The sequence below is a fragment of the Mustela putorius genome, unplaced genomic scaffold, assembly GCF_011764305.1.
Source record: "Mustela putorius furo isolate JIRA1106 unplaced genomic scaffold, ASM1176430v1.1 tig00000640_pilon_pilon_pilon, whole genome shotgun sequence".
NCBI classification, from domain to species: domain Eukaryota; kingdom Metazoa; phylum Chordata; class Mammalia; order Carnivora; family Mustelidae; genus Mustela; species Mustela putorius.
In genome coordinates, this window is record NW_025421432.1 from 4,273,792 (window position 1) to 4,291,135 (window position 17,344).

At 34.3% G+C, this 17,344-nt stretch overlaps 1 protein-coding gene across 3 annotated transcripts in view; it reads left to right on the forward strand.

Annotated features, from left to right (window-relative positions):
• The window catches only part of LRRIQ1 (leucine rich repeats and IQ motif containing 1), a 214,199-nt gene that overhangs the window by 103,271 nt on the left and 93,584 nt on the right, over positions 1-17,344 (forward strand). For all 3 annotated transcript variants that reach the window (XM_045082964.1, XM_045082966.1, XM_045082965.1), the window contains one exon: positions 4,863-4,964. In XM_045082964.1, the coding sequence (XP_044938899.1) occupies positions 4,863-4,964 (102 nt within the window). The remainder of the gene's footprint in view (positions 1-4,862; positions 4,965-17,344) is intronic.

The window sequence follows — 17,344 nt, forward strand, 5'->3', positions numbered from 1 at the left end:
CATACAAGTTAACAACCACATCTTAAATTTAACATTTTGACAATAGTCATTATGTGTGATCTGTTGGGTAAAAATCCAGAATGGCAACTATATAATTTTTTATAGGGATCATTACTCTAATTACATGATTGTAAACCAAATTGCATTCTTACTTCTGTGGGAGGTTTTATGTCTCTGTTACATTTTTGTTTTACTTTTGTTTAATCAAAATATTAGATTGATAAAATAAAAGCAATTTTTTTCTTTAAAATTTGAATCTGAAATGTCAAACTTAATGATGACCTTTTAAATTCTTCTCATTCTTTTTCTCTACTGCCCCCTCACAACATAGATTCAGAATAGAAATATCCAAAGTAAGGTTAAGGATGAAATCATGATAAAGAAAATCAGTAGGATCCTCTCCAATTATGATGCTTTAATCTTCTATTGGGTTAATAATGTAGCACTTATGTCACTTTGTATCTGTGACTGAATCATTTAAGACTATGTACTTCAGGTTTTCTTCTTACAGAAAAAGAACTTTCTAGTATCTTTCCTGTTTACATTTCAATCTGTGAACTTATTTAAATCTGCCTAAAATAATGGCCGTAATTTTAAACTTTTACTTACTAATAAATTAAAATATTTTAGATACTTAAACCTTAAAAATTTGCTAGTAATATACATGGAGATAGATCGATTGATCTATCTGTATCTTGTATGGCTAACCTGCCAACTTGAAAATCGTAAGCCACCAGAGGGCAACATTGTCCATAAAACTGCTGGAGAATAGCCATCTCTGGGAGTAAGGGGTAGGGAGGGTGGAGCATCAGAGAATAAAAACTTAATTAAATGGAATCAGTTAAGATCTCCAGTCTAACAAGGCTTGTGGGGGTGGGGCATAATTGCACATATCATGGAAGCTTTAATTCAGATTTCTAGCATGAAAGACTTTAGCACAAGTTGCTTTGTTGCAAACACATACTTCCTGTTTGTATCTTACACATGTATTTATTAGCCAAGGGGTATGAGTCCGCATAGCAATATTTGATTTAAGAGGAGAATGAAAACAGGACAAAGGCAGAGGGTTAATTATTTAAGAAAGCTGCAGATAGAGGAAAAATACGACTGAGTTTGCTGATTAGCGAAGAAGAAGGGGGCCAGGGAGACGTATGGTATAGGTAATCATCAGAGGAGACTCAGTATTGATGACTTCTATTGGGATAAATGAGGCCATCTGCTTTAAAACAGAAAATAACAGGAGGAGGACAGGAAGTGGGAAGAGGAATTGTTTGGAAGCCATAGGATGAAATCTAAAATTGTGGGGAGTTATATTTATTCAGTTTGAGTTTGTGTTCTGACTGTTGTTATCCCTAGTAAGTTATTACTTAATAAATATGATGGACATAAGCATAAACAGGTAATGACTGGTCTTGTTTTTATGGGGTTTTAATTTGTCTTTTTGTTTTTACTGTTGCCTCATGAACAGAAATAATTTTAGAGCCTGGTGATCTGTGTTAGAATTTAGCAGATACCTAGGGAAGTTTAAGGTTTATAACTGCAGTGGAGAGCATTGCTGGTTTATTGAAAACATGAGTCAATAACCTAAAAGTAGTGAACATAACTGTAGAAAAATGGAGAGGAACAGGATGGGGAAGAGAATAGATGCTTGGAGTTTATGTGGAACTCTCCTTAGGATGAATTCTGAGTATAGGGGTTTGGGTAGAGAGCAATGATAAGAAGTTTGAGGGGGTAAGAATATAAGGACAAAAACATAATGTGATTTTTCAACATTTATCATGCTTATGCATGTCACATTTCAAATTTCAGACAGTGAAGAAAGAGTAGGATGAAGCAAACAAGGTTAATTTAGTTATAAAGGTAGGACCACAACTAGGGATAAGAATTATCTTGCAGCTGTTTATAATATCTAAAAACACTCAATACATATTAAGCATTTAATAAATACTTGCTTATTTTATTTCAGTGATGAAAATAGCTTGAGACTGTGATGTTAACATTGAGTTATAGTCCAGAATGAAGCCAAGTAGAAAATAAGTTAGGCTAACTTTTTAACATGAATTGAGTACTTCATGAGCTATAGCAAAGAGATCAGGTTGCAAAATGATAGGATAACTAAAGAATGAGTGTTAAGGATCAAAAGGGAAGAGTATAGACAAAACTGTGGCAAAATAAACTTTGTTGATGATTTATTTTGTTTATTTCAGTGATTTCCAAAAATAATTAATAAGATTTTTGATCATATGTGCTCTCAACAAAACAATAATAAAGTCGATTTAAATAGTAAGATCCTGGAGGGCCAAGACTCTCCTTATTCCCCACTGAATTCCCAGAACCTGAGAGATACCATGCCTGGCATATGGTAGATGATCAATAAATAACTATTAACTAAGTCCGCAGTAAATTAGATAAGAGTCACTAAATGCTTTTGATTGTGTGTACGTGTATGACTGGGTGTGTGTATTGCAGTCATTTAAGTCTATGTTTCTATTTGGGAAGACAAATTTAAATTAGTAAATAATACTCCTTAGAAAAATGGAATATGGGATGCCTAGGTGCCTCAGTTGGTTAAGTGTCCAACTCCAGATTTCAGCTCAGGTCGTGATTTCAGGGTTGTGAGATTAAGCCCCGCTTAGGGCTCCACACGACATGGAACCTGCTTAAGATTCCCTCTGTCCCTCCCTTTCTGGCCCTCCCCCTCCTAAAAAATATAAATTTATAAATAAATAAATAAATAAATAAATAAATAAATAAATAAAATGATGAAGTACATCTAGTCATCCAGCCTTGACTTATAATTTATTTTACAGCACTACTGTACTTGTATGTACTTATACATACAAAAATGGATAATAAGGTTTTAATGTATGAAGTTAACAAGAATATCAACCAATGAACTAATATTAGGACTCTAGAAACTGAAAAGGGATTATATAGGGGATGAAATAATTTCAAGAATATTCTAATGCCTATATAGGTTATGTTACTTAAATGAGATAATGAAGTATAGAGTCATATGTGTAATAGAAACTCAGCTTCCTTATGGGTTTCTTTTAAATATTTTATAAAAATGTATTTAAAACCTATTTCCCAGACACTGAGAAAGCCATACTGGGACATAAAAGATTTTAAAAACTGCAACATCATCCTTGCATTGATGATCTCAAAGGAGTAGATTTAAATGTATAAAACTGATTTTATAATGTAAGAAAAAAATACCACAGGCTGTACTCTTTACAATAAACTTGTCCCTTGACATGTCTACTTGACTATATTTTTGGGGGTTAGCATAGTATCTTATTTCACAGTGATATTTCCAGGGACTATCAAAATCAAGTGATGTTTTTCCCCCATCTAGAATTACTATTTTTCTTGCTTCTTATTATTATCCCTTTGCAACTTGCATTGCTGTAAGTTTTAATAAATTTAAGGTTGTAATCACAATGTTTTAGAATGAAAGGATATTGAAAATGTAGCACTCTTTATGTGCCCCTGATGAATAAAATTATCTTTTTGTGTGAATCAAGCTAGATAACTCTCCTAAATATTTTATATATATTATCTAATCTTGATAATAATGAGGAAAGCTCAGTGGGGAATCTGCTTCTCCCTCCCCCTCTTGCACTCCCCCCTGCTTGTGCTCTCTCTGTCTCTGTATCTCTCTCAAATGAATAAATAAAAAAAAAATCTTTAAATTATTTGTTATTTTTATTGATGTCATGTTGAATTCATATAGAACTACCCAACTCTTAAAATACCTTAGGTCACATATAATTATGAGGTATGCCCAAATATTGACAAATATTTTCCCTAATCTTGAGAAATATAATCTCTGTGAACCATGTAAATCATGCTTAATAATGATAAATTGTTGCTAGACTAATGGAAATATTAGGTATCCTCATGCTTGAAAAATAACTTTTTGACTACTATTCTGTTTTTCTAATTAACATTCTAAAAATATACTACCTTAGAATTTAATTAAAATATATAATTTGGGCTTTATACTATTTAAATTATAATTTTCCATTTAGCATATTCAATTATATATTGCATTAGATACTAGTTAAGCAAAGATTCTTAAAGTCTCCTTTTGCAAGATAATGTAAGATATTAAGAAAATGTATGCTGCCTTAACTAGTGGTTTCATGTTAACCTACGTTAAATGCATAACTTTCTGCTTTTTCTTCTATCCCCTGTTACTTACATCACTATTTTCTTTTCTTACAGTTTTTCAACAAACACAAACTGCAACTGCACCAATCCCCCATTACCAATAAATCATAGGGCTCTTACAATCATTCTATTAATTTCATAAAATTAATAGATTTAGAATGTTCTTGGCTATAAAATGTATATAGAACAACTTCTTTGTTATATAAGATATTAAGGCAAAAGAGAAACCATTAATTTATTTGTAGAATTAGTGAAATGATCTTTTTTCTATTTCTTGTCTTATCATTTGTCTTGCTTACATCTTCTTCCCAGCTCCTCAAATGCAGAGGAAAGAAAAATAGAGTATATGATTTTTCCTGTAATAATGCCTTTTACCTACTGTGCATTTATGGAAATTTTTCTTTATTCCAGCAGATATATTTAAGAATTAAAGAAAGGAGCTATAATAATAAATAGTAAAGCAATTCCTCAAATAAAAAATGATGCCATAACTAGAAAATTTTATTATAATTTTTTCACATTACTAGTATTTCTGTGCTTTATATTAAGTATTGGCTATGTACTTAATCAGATAACCAAAAATATATGAATGTTTTATTACTAATAGGTATCATAAAAAATTATAGCCATTTCAGAGAAGGACTTAGCCATAGCTGAACTTTTGTCTTATCTTGCTTTTTGTCTAGATCCCATGGTTTGCCTAGCATTATTAAAAAACAATGAAAATAAAGTTTCTGTTACAAAATCACCAAAGATGGCACAACCCAGAAGAGATGGTTACTTTGAAGGTATGGTTTAATCATAGATATGTAGAAAGGTTTTAGATGAAAATGGAGTATGGAATTGTTGAATCACAATATTATACACCTGAAACTAATGTAACACTGTATTTTAACTAACTGGGATTAAAAAAAAAGGCTTTAAAAAAGTAAGGGATACCTGGGTGGCTCAATCAGTTAATCAGCTGCCTTTGGCTCAGGTCATGATCCCAGGGTCCTGGGATTGAGTCCTGCATCGGGCTTCTTGCTCAGTGTGGAGTCTGCTTCTCCCTCTGCCTCTGCCTGCCACTCTGCCTGATGATCTTGCTCTCTCTCTGACAAATAAATAAATTAATTAATAAAATCTCAAAAGAAGTAAAAAAATAAGGAGATTTATAGGATTAAAAGATGAAGATGGAAAATTATATTTAAAATAAAATTTTGAGGGGGCGCCTAGGTGGCTCAGTGGGTTAAGCTTCTACCTTCGGTTCAGGTCATGGTCTCAGGGTCCTGGGATCAAGCCCCATATCGGGTTCTCTGCTCAGCAGGGAGCCTGCCTCCCCCTCTTCCCGCCTGCCTTTCTGCCTACTTGTGATCTCTCTCTCTGTGTCAAATAAATAAAATCTTTAAAAATAATAAAATTTTTAAATCCTCAATAGTCCTAAAGTACACATAAAAAAATTATATATAAAATATAATTAATAAAAGTCAAAATGCAGTTCTTGGAGCTAAAATACTAATTTAGTGTATTGATTCATTCACATAGTAGTTTAGTATTTGTATCAGTGCTTATATAACTTTAAATTTCTTACATTTTTATGTGAAAGTCTTATAAAGCTGTTTCATCATATAACTAATTGTATTTAAATTTTATACTGACTAGCCTATATCAGTAGAAGTGAACTCAGGTGGAAAGGATAGTCTAATATATTTACTTCACTGCCAATATATACAAATTGCATTATATATTATAAATTAAACTCGAATTTTAAATACTTTACTATATTTGAAGCTTGTCCTACTCACTTTTGGGTCAAAGGATTTACACATCAAAAGGGCAGATTAAACTCATAACCGGCAAGGAAATTGAAGCAGTGGTCAAAAATCTCCCAACAAACAAGAGCCCAGGGCCAGATGGCTTCCCAGAGTAATTCTGCCAAACATTTAAAGAAAAATTAATACTTTTTCTTTTCCAAAAAATAGAAATGGAAGGAAAACTTCCAAACTCATTTTATGGGGCCCAAATTATCTTGATCACAAAACCGAAGACCCCAACAAAAAGGAGAATTACAGACCAATATCCCTGATGAACACAGAAGCAAAAATTCTCACCAAAATACTAGCTAATAGGATCCAACGGTACATTAAAGGGATTATTCACCACAATCAAGTGGAATTTATTCCTGGGCTACAAGGTTGGCTCGATATCTGCAAATCCATGTCATACACTACAAAAATATAAAAAAAAAAAAAAAAAAAAAAGGAAAAGAGCCATATGATACTCTCAATAGATGCAGAAAAAGCATTTGAGAAAGTATAGCCTTGTACATCAATATCATCAAATCCATCTATGGAAAACCCATAGTGAATATCATTCTCAATGCGGAAAAAATGAGGGCTTTTACCCTAAGGTCAGGAATATGACAGTGCTGCCCACTATCTCCACTGCTATTCAACATAGTACTAGAAGTTATAGCCTCAGCAATCAGACAACAAAAAGAAATTAAAGGCATCTGATTTGGCAAAGAAGAAGTCAAACTCTCATCTTTGCAGATGATATGATACTTTATGTGGAAAACCCAAAATACTCCACCCCAAAACTTCTAGAACTCATACAAGAATTCAGTGAAGTATCAGGATACAAAATCAATGCACAAAAATAAGTTGCATTTCTGTACACCAAAAACAAGATAGAAGGAAGAGAAATTAAACACTTGATCCCATTATAATGGCACCCCAAACCATAAGGTATGTAGGAATAAATCTAACCAAAGAGACAAGGAATCTGTACTCAGAAAACTACAGAGTACTCATGAAAGAAATTGAGAAAGACACAAAGAAATGAAAAACATTCCATACTCATGGATTGGAAGAACAAATACTGTGAAAATGTCTATACTACCTAGAGCAATCTACACATTTAATGCAATCCCAATCAAAACACCATCAACTTTTTCCAAAGAAATAGAACAAATAATCCTAAAATTTATATGGAACCAGAAAAGACCCCAAATAGCCAGAGGAATATTGAAAAAGAAAAGCAATGCTGCTGGTATCACAATTTCAGACTTTAACCTCTATTATAAAGCTGTAATCATCAAGATGGTATGGGACTGGCACAAAAACAGCCACATAGATCAATGGAACAGAATAGAGAGCCCAGATATAGACCCTCAACTCTATGGTCAACTAATCTTCAACAAAGCAGGAAAGAATGTCCACTGGCAAAAAGACAGTTTCTTCAACAAATGATGTTGGAAAACAGCTACATGCAGAAGAATGAAACTGGACCATTTCCTTACACCACACAGAAAAATAGACTCAAAATAGATGAAAGACCTCAATGTGAGACAGAAATCCATCAAAATCCTTGAACAGAACACCAATTTTATACGATTCTATGAAAACAGACCTTTGACCTTAGCCACAGCAACTTCTTCCTAGATACATCGCCAAAGCAAGGGAAGCAAGGGCAAAAATGAACTATTGGGACTTGATTAAGATCAAAAGCTTTTGCACAGCAAAGCAAACAGTCAACAAAACCAAAAGACAACCAACAGAATGGGAGAAGATATTTGCAAATGACATCAGATAAAAGGCTAGTGTCCAAAAATCTGTAAAGAACTTGTTAAACTCAAGACCCAAAGAACAAATAATCCAATCAAGAACTGGCCCAAGGCATGAACAGACATTTCTGCAAAGAAGACATCCAAGGCCAACAGACGTATGAAAAAGTGCTCAACATCACTCGGCATCACGGAAATACAAACAAAACCACAATGAGGTACCACATCACACCAGTCAAAATGGCTAAAATTAACCAGTCAGGAAACAACAGATGTTGGCGAGGATGAGAAGAAAGGGGAACCCTCCTATGCTGTTGGTGGGAATGCAAGCTGGTGCAGCCACTATAGATACGGGGCTTCCTCAAAAGGTTGAAAATAGAGCTACCCTATGACTCAGCAATCGCACTACTGGGTATTATATCCAAAGATACAAATGTAGTGGTCCAAAGGGACATGTGCACCCCAATTTTTATAGCAGCATTGTCCACAATAGCCAAATTATGGAAAGAGCCCAGATGTCCATTGACAGAAGAATGGATAAAGAAGATATGGTGTATACATATACAATAGAATATTATTCAGCCATCAAAAAATGAACTATTGCCTTTTACAATATAGAGGATATTATGCTAAGCGAAATAAGTCAATCAGAGAAAGAAAATTTTCACATGATCTTGCTGATATGTGGAATTTGAGAATCAAAGCAGAGGATCAGGATCATGGGGGAAGAGAGGAAAAAATGAAACGGGATGAAACCAGAGAGGGAGACAAACCATAAGAGACTCTTAATCTCAGGAAACCAGCTGAGGGTTGCTGGAGTGGAGGGGGATGAGAGGGTTGGGGTGGCTGGGTGATGGACATTGGGGAGGGTATGTGCCATGGTGAGTGCTGTGAATTGTGTAAGACTGATGATTCACAGACCTGTACCCCTAAAACAATACATTATTTGTTAATAAAAAAAAAACAAATAGAAGATTATATTTCTGATTTCAGCATTTGGAAGAATTATGGACTTATATTATCAAACAAATATTTAAATGTATCAGAGAAATAAACATGACATAAGTTTGCCATTGCTTTCTCTTTAATGTTAAAATGTCCATAATTTTATCTATACTTTTGGGTTATAATTTCTAATAAGAAAAATATATTTGAATCGAAGTGGACCACTTGGAATTTTTAATATTTTGTCTTCTGTACTTATTAAATAAATCTTAAAATTCATTCATTATTATAGCATGGTTACAAGTAGACACTTTAACATTTCTAGTCAGTAATGTCTCAAACTAAAGAAAAAATTGATTAACACCAAGTTTATACAATTCTATAGATGCCTATTAAATATGTAGCAGTGAGAGACATGGGGTCTAGAATTTTCTTCAAAGTATTAGCAATAAATATATATGTAAAAGATAATAAAACAAGTGTAGCAAAGTATTGAAACTGTTGGATCAATAGATGATGGTATATGGAGATTTGTTCTACCATTCTACTTTTTTAATATTAAAATTTTTCCTTGGAAAAACATTTTAAAAATTTGATGGACATTAAAGGTGTCAAAAACTAATATTTCAAAAAAACACTTGTCAATTAGTATTTTAATACAATTAAAATATGTTTTCAATAGAAGATATAGCTTGGGTTTTAAACAATTATTATAATTTTAATTTCATCATTTCACTATGAAGGAAAGAACAGTCATTTGCAAATATCTTCTCCCATTCCATGGGTTGCCCTTGACTGTTTCCTTTGCTGTGAAGAAGCTTTTGATTTTGACGAAGTCCCAAAAGTTCATCTTCACTTTTATTTCCTTTGCCTTTGGAGACATATCTTGAAAGAAGTTGCTGTGGCTGATATCAAAGAGATTACTGCCTATGTTCTCCTCTAGGATTCTGATGGATTCCTGTCTCACATTGAGGTCTTTTATCCATTTTGAGTTTATCTTTGTGTACGGTGTAAGAGAATGGTCGAGTTTCATTCTTCTACATATAGCTGCCCAGTTTTCCCAGCACCATTTATTGAAGAGACTGTCTTTTTTCCACTGTATATTTTTTCCTGTTTTGTCGAAGATTATTTGACCATAGAGTTGAGGGTCCATATCTGGGCTCTCTACTCTGTTCCACTGGTCTATGTGTCTGTTTTTATGCCAGTACCATGCTGGTGATCATCTTGGTGATCACAGCTTTGTAGTAAAGTTTGAAATCAGGTAACGTGATGCTCCCAGTTTTATTTTTGCTTTTCAACATTTCCTTAGTGATTCGGGGTCTCTTCTGATTCCATACAAATTTTAGGATTATTTGCTCCAGCTCTTTGAAGAATACCGGTGGAATTTTGATCGGAATAGCATTAAAAGTATAGATTGCTCTAGGCAGTATAGACATTTTAACAATGTTTATTCTTCCGATCCAAGAGCATGGAATGGCCTTCCATCTTTTTGTGTCTTCAATTTCTTTCATGAGTGTTGTGTAGTTCCTTGAGTACAGATCCTTTACCTCTTTGGTTAGATTTATTCCCAGGTATCTTATGGTTCTTGGTGCTATAGTAAATGGAATCGATTCTCTAATTTCCCTTTCTGTATTTTCATTGTTAGTGTATAAGAAAGCCACTGATTTCTGTACATTGACTTTGTATCCTGCCATGTTGCTGAATTGCTGTATGAGTTCTAGTAGTTTGGGGGTGGAGTCTTTTGGGTTTTCCATATAAAGAATCATGTCGTCTGCAAAGAGAGAGAGTTTGACTTCTTCATTACCAATTTGGATACCTTTTATTTCCCTTTGTTGTCTGATTGCTGTTACTAGGACTTCTAATACTATGTTGAACAAGAGTGGTGAGAGTGAGCATCCTTGTCGTGTTCCTGATCTCAACGGAAAGGCTGCAAGCTTTTTCCCATTGAGGATGATATTTGCTGTGGGTCTTTCATAGATAGATTTGATGAAGTTCAGGAATGTTCCCACAGCAAAGGAAACAGTCAAGAAAACAAAGAGGAATGGGAGAAGATATTTGCAAATGACAGCACAGACAAAAGGTTGATATCTAGGATCTATAATGAACTCCTCAAACTCAACACACACAAAACAGACAATCATATCAAAAAATGGGCAGAAGATATGGACAGATACTTCTCCAATAAAGACATACAAATGGCTATCAGACACATGAAAAAATGTTCATCATCACTAGCCATCAGGGAGATTCAAATTAAAACTACATTGAGATATCACCTTACACCAGTTAGAATGGCCAAAATTAGCAAGACAGGAAACAACATGTGTTGGAGAGGATGTGGAGAAAGGGGAACCCTCTTACACTGTTGGTGGGAATGCAAATTGGTGCAGCCTCTTTGGAGAACAGTGTGGAGATTCCTCAAGAAATTAAAAATAGAACTTCCCTATGACCCTGCAATTGCACTCCTGGGTATTTACCCCAAAGATACAGATGTTATGAAAAGAAGGGCCATCTGTACCCCAATGTTTATAGCAGCAATGGCCACGGTCGCCAAACTGTGGAAAGACCAAAGATGACCTTCAACGGATGAATGGATAAGGAAGATGTGGTCCATATACACTATGGAGTATTATGCCTTCATCAGAAAGGACGAATACCCAACTTTTGTAGCAACATGGACGAGACTGGAAGTGATTATGCTGAGTGGAATAAGTCAAGCAGAGGGAGTCCATTATCATATGGTTTCATTTATTTGTGGAGCATAACAAACAGCATGGAGGACATGGGGAGTTAGAGAGAAGGGGGGTTGGGGTAAATTGGAAGGGGAGGTGAATCATGAGGGACTATGGACTCTGAAAAACAATCTGAGGGGTTTGAAGTGGCGGGGGGGTGGGAGGTCGGGGTACCAGGTGGTGGGTATTATAGAGGGCACGGATTGCATGGAGCACTGGGTGTGGTGAAAAAATAATGATACTGTTATGCTGAAAATAAATGAAAAAAAAAAAAAGAAAGAACAGTAAATCTACTAAATCAAAAACAATTGCACAGCTATTACCTGTTAAATAAAAAGCATTTTTACTTTAGAAAGGCAGTGCCTCGTAAGAAAAATAATGGGCATTTTTTTGCCCTGTAAATTAGCATGCATCTCAGAATCAGAAGGTAGAAATCTACCAGCATATTCTACTGCATTATCTCTTGTTCTGTGAAATGTGAAGACATGTTATCATCTAGAATAGTATATATGAATGTATGGTTTATTTACAGATTTGTGTACTAATATAAAATATATGAGGAATAGTTCAAATAGCAATAGAAAGAAAGTGGCCTGATAGAACATGGAGCATTTCTATCTGTACTTCTTAATATGAAGTTGTATGTTTTTTATTTACTTTTCTCCATATGAAATGTGTTTAGTTTACTTTTTTTTTTTAAACCTCAAGTACATTTGGCATTTCATTAATTTCACTTAATGGTCATTATGTGTATACCAGATATTCTAGTGACTGATAGTTATTTTCAGGGTTGTTGTTTTTGTTGTTGTTGTTTTTGAAGGAATGGCTTGGCAAAAACAGTTGTACACAGAAGAACTTTTTTTCTTCAACCAGTATGTTTATTTCTGTCTTTTTTTTTTTTTTTTTAAAGAGGTAAGAGTGAGGCAAAGGTTATTTGATCATTGCTGGCCAGGTGGTTGAATCCCATGATACCCATGGTATCTTTACCTTCTGCTGTGGCTCACAAGCCTTCTAGATTCACACCATTTCCTAACTGGCCAAGAAGGCCAGTCATCTTCCACATTAGTAGCTTGATTCACTCGAGTTTCCCAGTAGAGGGTACATTTTAAAATGAGGTCTTTTGAGATACAATATCAATTATATAAAATGCACATTTTACATAATTTTAGAATACAATCCATTTCAATATATTTGCAATTATACAACTATCACCACAATTTCATTTTAGAGTATTGGAGGGACTTTTCCTTAAAAAATTCAAGTAAAATTAATAGCTGGACATCTTCCCTACCCCCCGCCAAAGTGAGGGAGATCAGAACTAAACTTCACTGTAGGTTTAGACTGAATGATAATCATACACTGAATGAGTCTATGTGGCACAGTATCTCAGCACAAAGGCATGCCAGCAATGTAGTATTATTCCCTTTTGTTTTGTTGAAATTAGATGATAGTATTATTTGACTATTTTTCTCTATTCCCATTTTATAATAACCGTATCTGATTTTTTAAAAGCTGAACTTAAAAAAATAAAAGCTGAACTTAAAAATCCTTTCTTCTCTACTTTGCAATATTATCTATAGGAGTTTCCATGATTTGTCTTATAAACAGTACTAAAATTCTTTACTTATGATTGCTGCTTTTTTCTGAATGTCCCCAGCAGAACAAAAAGGATGGTGGACATCCTCTAGTAGGCAAAAAAAAAAAAAAAAAGCACTTAAATTTAAGGAATACTTAATGAAATATCAAATTATATTAAATGATGTAAGGTTAAGAATTATCCCCTTTTAATAGACCATGCCTTACAAAATATTCTCCTTTCATTTTGTTTCAAGTTTTTATTTAATTTTTAGTTAGTTAACATATAGCATAATATTGGTTTCAGGAGTAGAATTTAGTGATTCATCACTTAAATGTAATACCCAGTGCTCATCACAAGTGCCCGCCTTAATACTCATCACCCATTTACCCCATCACACACACCTCCCTCCAGCAACACTCAGTTTGTTCTCTAGTTAAATCTCTTATGGTTTGCTTGCCTCTCTTCCCCCACACTTTCCCTATGTTCACCTGTTTTGTTTCTTAAATTCCACATATGAGTGACATCATGTGCTATTTGTCTTTCTCTGACTGACTTGTTTGGCTTAGCATAATATACTCTAGCTGCATCCACCTAGCTGCAAATTGGCAAGAATTCATTCTTTCTGATGACGGAGTAATAATCTGTTGTATATATACCACATCTTTATTCATTCATCAGTTGATGGACATTTGGGGTCTTCCCACAACTTGGCTGTTGTTGATAATGTTGCTATAGACATTGGGGTGTATGTGTCCCTTCGAATCAATATTTTTGTACCCTTTGAATAAATACCTAGTAGTGCAATTGCTGGGTCATAGGGTAGTTCTATTTTTAAATATTTGAGGAATCTCCATACTGTTTTCCACAGTGGCTGCACCAGTTTGGAATCCCACCAGATGTGTAAAAGGATTCCCCTTTCTCCCCATCCTCACCAACATCTGTTGTTTCCTGTGTTATTAATTTTAGTCATTCTGACAGGTGTGAGGTGGTATCTCATCATGGTTTTGATTTGTATTTCCCTGATGATGAGTGATGTTGAGCACCTTTTTGTGTGTCTGTTGGCCAACTGTTTGTCTTCTTTGGAAAAAATATCGATTCATGTCTTCTGTCCATTTCTTAACGGATTATTCATTTTTTAGGTGTTGTTTGATAAGTTTCTTTATAGATTTTTTTTTTTTTTTTACGGTGTTACTTGAAAGTGAGAGAGTGAAAGCACAGGCATGAGCCCAGTGGGGGCAGGGGCAGATGGAGAGGGAGAAGCATACTCCCTGCTGATCCAGGAGTCCATGTGGGGCTCCACTTGGTGCTGGATCCCAGGCTCCAGGATTATGACTGGAGCTGAAGGCAGATGCTTCAAGGCCACCAAGGTGCCCCATATAGATTTGGGGCACTAACCCTTTATCAGATATGCATTTGCAAATATCTTCTTCCATTCATAGGTTGTTTTTTAAGTTTTGTTGGTTGTTTCCTTCACTGTGCAGAAGCTTTTTATTTTGATGAAGTCCCAGTAGTTTATTTTTGCTTTTGTTTCCCTTGCTTCAAGAGACTTGTTAAGTAAGAGGTTGCTATGGCCAATGTCAAAGACGTCTGTGTTCTCCTCTCGGATTTTGATGGTTTCCTGTCTTGCATTTAGGTCTTTCATCCGTTGTGAATTTATTTTTTATATGGTGTGAAAAAGTAGCCCAATTTCATTCTCTGTGTGTTTCTGTCCAGTTTTCCCAACCCCAGTTTTTGAAGAGGCTGTCTTTTTTCCACTGGATATTCTGTCCTGCTTTGTCAAAGATTAGTGGACTGTATAGTTGTGGGTCCATTTCTAGGTTTCCTTTTCTCTACTATTGGTCTATGTGTCTGTTCTGTTGTCATGCCAGTACCATACTATTTTGATGAGTGTAGCTTTGTAATATAGCTCAAAGTCCAGAATTGTGATACCTTCAGCTTTAACTTTCTTTTCCAAGATTGTTTTGGCTATTCAGCAATTTTTTTTTTTTTTGCCAATTAGTTTTAACTTCACAAAATGAATGACAACCTGATGAATGCCATCACAGAGCATATTACTTGAAAATTTACCACTGATAATGACATTCACAAAGGCAGTAATTTAAGTTCGCAAAAAAGGGCAAACTCCTTCAACTTGTTGTCTTCAGCAGAAACATATCCTTATATGTTAATGATGGTTTTCAGTGATGGCTTTCAGGGATATTTTCAACAACTTCTCTACGCATAGTGTAACTCTTGTTCTTCGATTTCTCAACTCTCACACCAATCAACAGATGATCCAAACAGAGAAAGCAACAGAAAACAATGACTTTAAATCCAGTACACCAGATGGATCTAACATATTTTCAGAGCAGTCCACCCTTAGCTCCTTTGGGAACCTGGAGGCAAGCCAGGTTTGTGGTGCCATACACATTTTAGGATTCTTTTTTCTAGCTCTGTGAATATATTTTTTAAGTTTAATTCAACAGATTAAGCATTTCCGTCTTAATTGTAATTCTATCCTTGTTAATAATCTTAGGTGATATTAATTAATACTATATTTTTGTCCATGTTTTTCTGTTTAATTACTTAAATTATATAATTTATGATTATTTATGAAGAAGACATAAAGCTTACTAAAGATTTTTATTAGTTGGTCTTATTTAAACTCTAAACTATACAAATAATCTTGAATATTTTACAACATTCATGAAATATTGACCATTTTTGTCTAGCTGCCAAATTTAGAGCTTTAGCCTAATGAAGTCTGGGGAACCTTTGACAACACCTGTTCCCCAGGTAACATCATGCATGTGCTGGGTGTTAGGTATCAGTCAGTTATTCCTGTGAGACATGAGTAAGAGCCTGAGGGTTTTACAGATTCAGCATTGATTTACTTGATTTATTTGTTTATTTATAATTTATTAAATGTTGGATAACTGTTTTGGTTTACTCTGTATGACCCATAATCTCTAGTTAGGTTTCAATATCTGATCCTACCTTAGAATTTGAAACACGTTCCTGATTATTACCTTAAAAATATCCCAACAAGTTTCCTTTTCTATGTTAAAATGCTCAATTTAGAACCTGACATCACTCTTCTATAGCTATCACTGATATAAAAAGAAGCCTAGCTTAATAGATGTAAGTCTAGATTCCCGAGTTAGTCTAACACAGTCTGAATCTTGGTTCCACCATTTATTGGTTTCTGGCCTTGCGGACATCATTTAACTTCCCTGTTTAGAATTGTTTTTCACACGTAAAATTGGATACTAATAGTACCTGGTTGTTGGAGATTATTACATGAGTTCCTACTTGTGAAATGTTTGAATCCACAGTATAAATACATAGGTAAATGCTCAAAACTTGTAATCAAAGGGAACAGTTATTTTAAAAGTATAACTTTATTGTTTTTTTTTGTCTTGTTTGCGATTGGTAGGATTGTATTTCTTGCCAAGGACTGAACTAAGAGTTTTACTTAAATTCTCTGACTCAATCTTCTCAAAAACTCTGAAGAATGTATTAAAACTGTCAATATGAGGAAACTGGCTTTTAGAATTTGAGGTGATTTGCCCAAGGTCATACAGAGAGTAAGTGGCTGGAAGGGAATGGAGATAATCTCTTTATCAAAACAGTGCTAGAGAAAATCAAATAAGATGCAGACACTGAAGGGCGAAGGTTCTTGGATAACTCTAAAATGTATATACAAACTTAGAATCAAAATATTTAGGAAAAAAATAAAGACTATTAAATTAGGTAAAACTCTGGGAAACAAATAATCAATTTTGTTCTTTAGTGGTTTCTCATAGCTCGTATTAATATAAATTAAGAAACAGTTTAATACCAACATGGTGATATATATCTGATTTGTGCCTTGTAATTAGCTCCTGTCTTACCTAATATTATTTTAATGTTATTATGATAACCCAGCATTGTTAAGGATCAAATCTATTAGGCTCTAAGGGTGATCATACTTTTAATCACCTATTTTAATTTTCAGATGGATGAGGACATTTCCAAATAGCCCCAAAATAAACCTATATTTTTGCTTCATTTACTCTTCTTATTTATACATAAATTAAATGATTTCTTTCCCTATTCTGCTGAAATTTTAAAATTTGCTACTTTTAAACCAATGCCAAATTCAGACTTGGGCTTTAGCCAAGGAAAGAAGCTACACAAGTCAGGAAAAGAATTAGATCTGGACCAACAACCTTCTCAGAAAGGCAAATTTTGTCTTAGGTCCTCCATTCCCTGGGACATTTTACTTGATTTTAATGTCAGGTTTTCTTAATTCCCCGTCTGATGCTGTCATCACTGGCATGCTTTCTATTTCTCCTCTTATAAAACTGAAGATTTACACATACCATATGTCCTTTTACATCATAGATG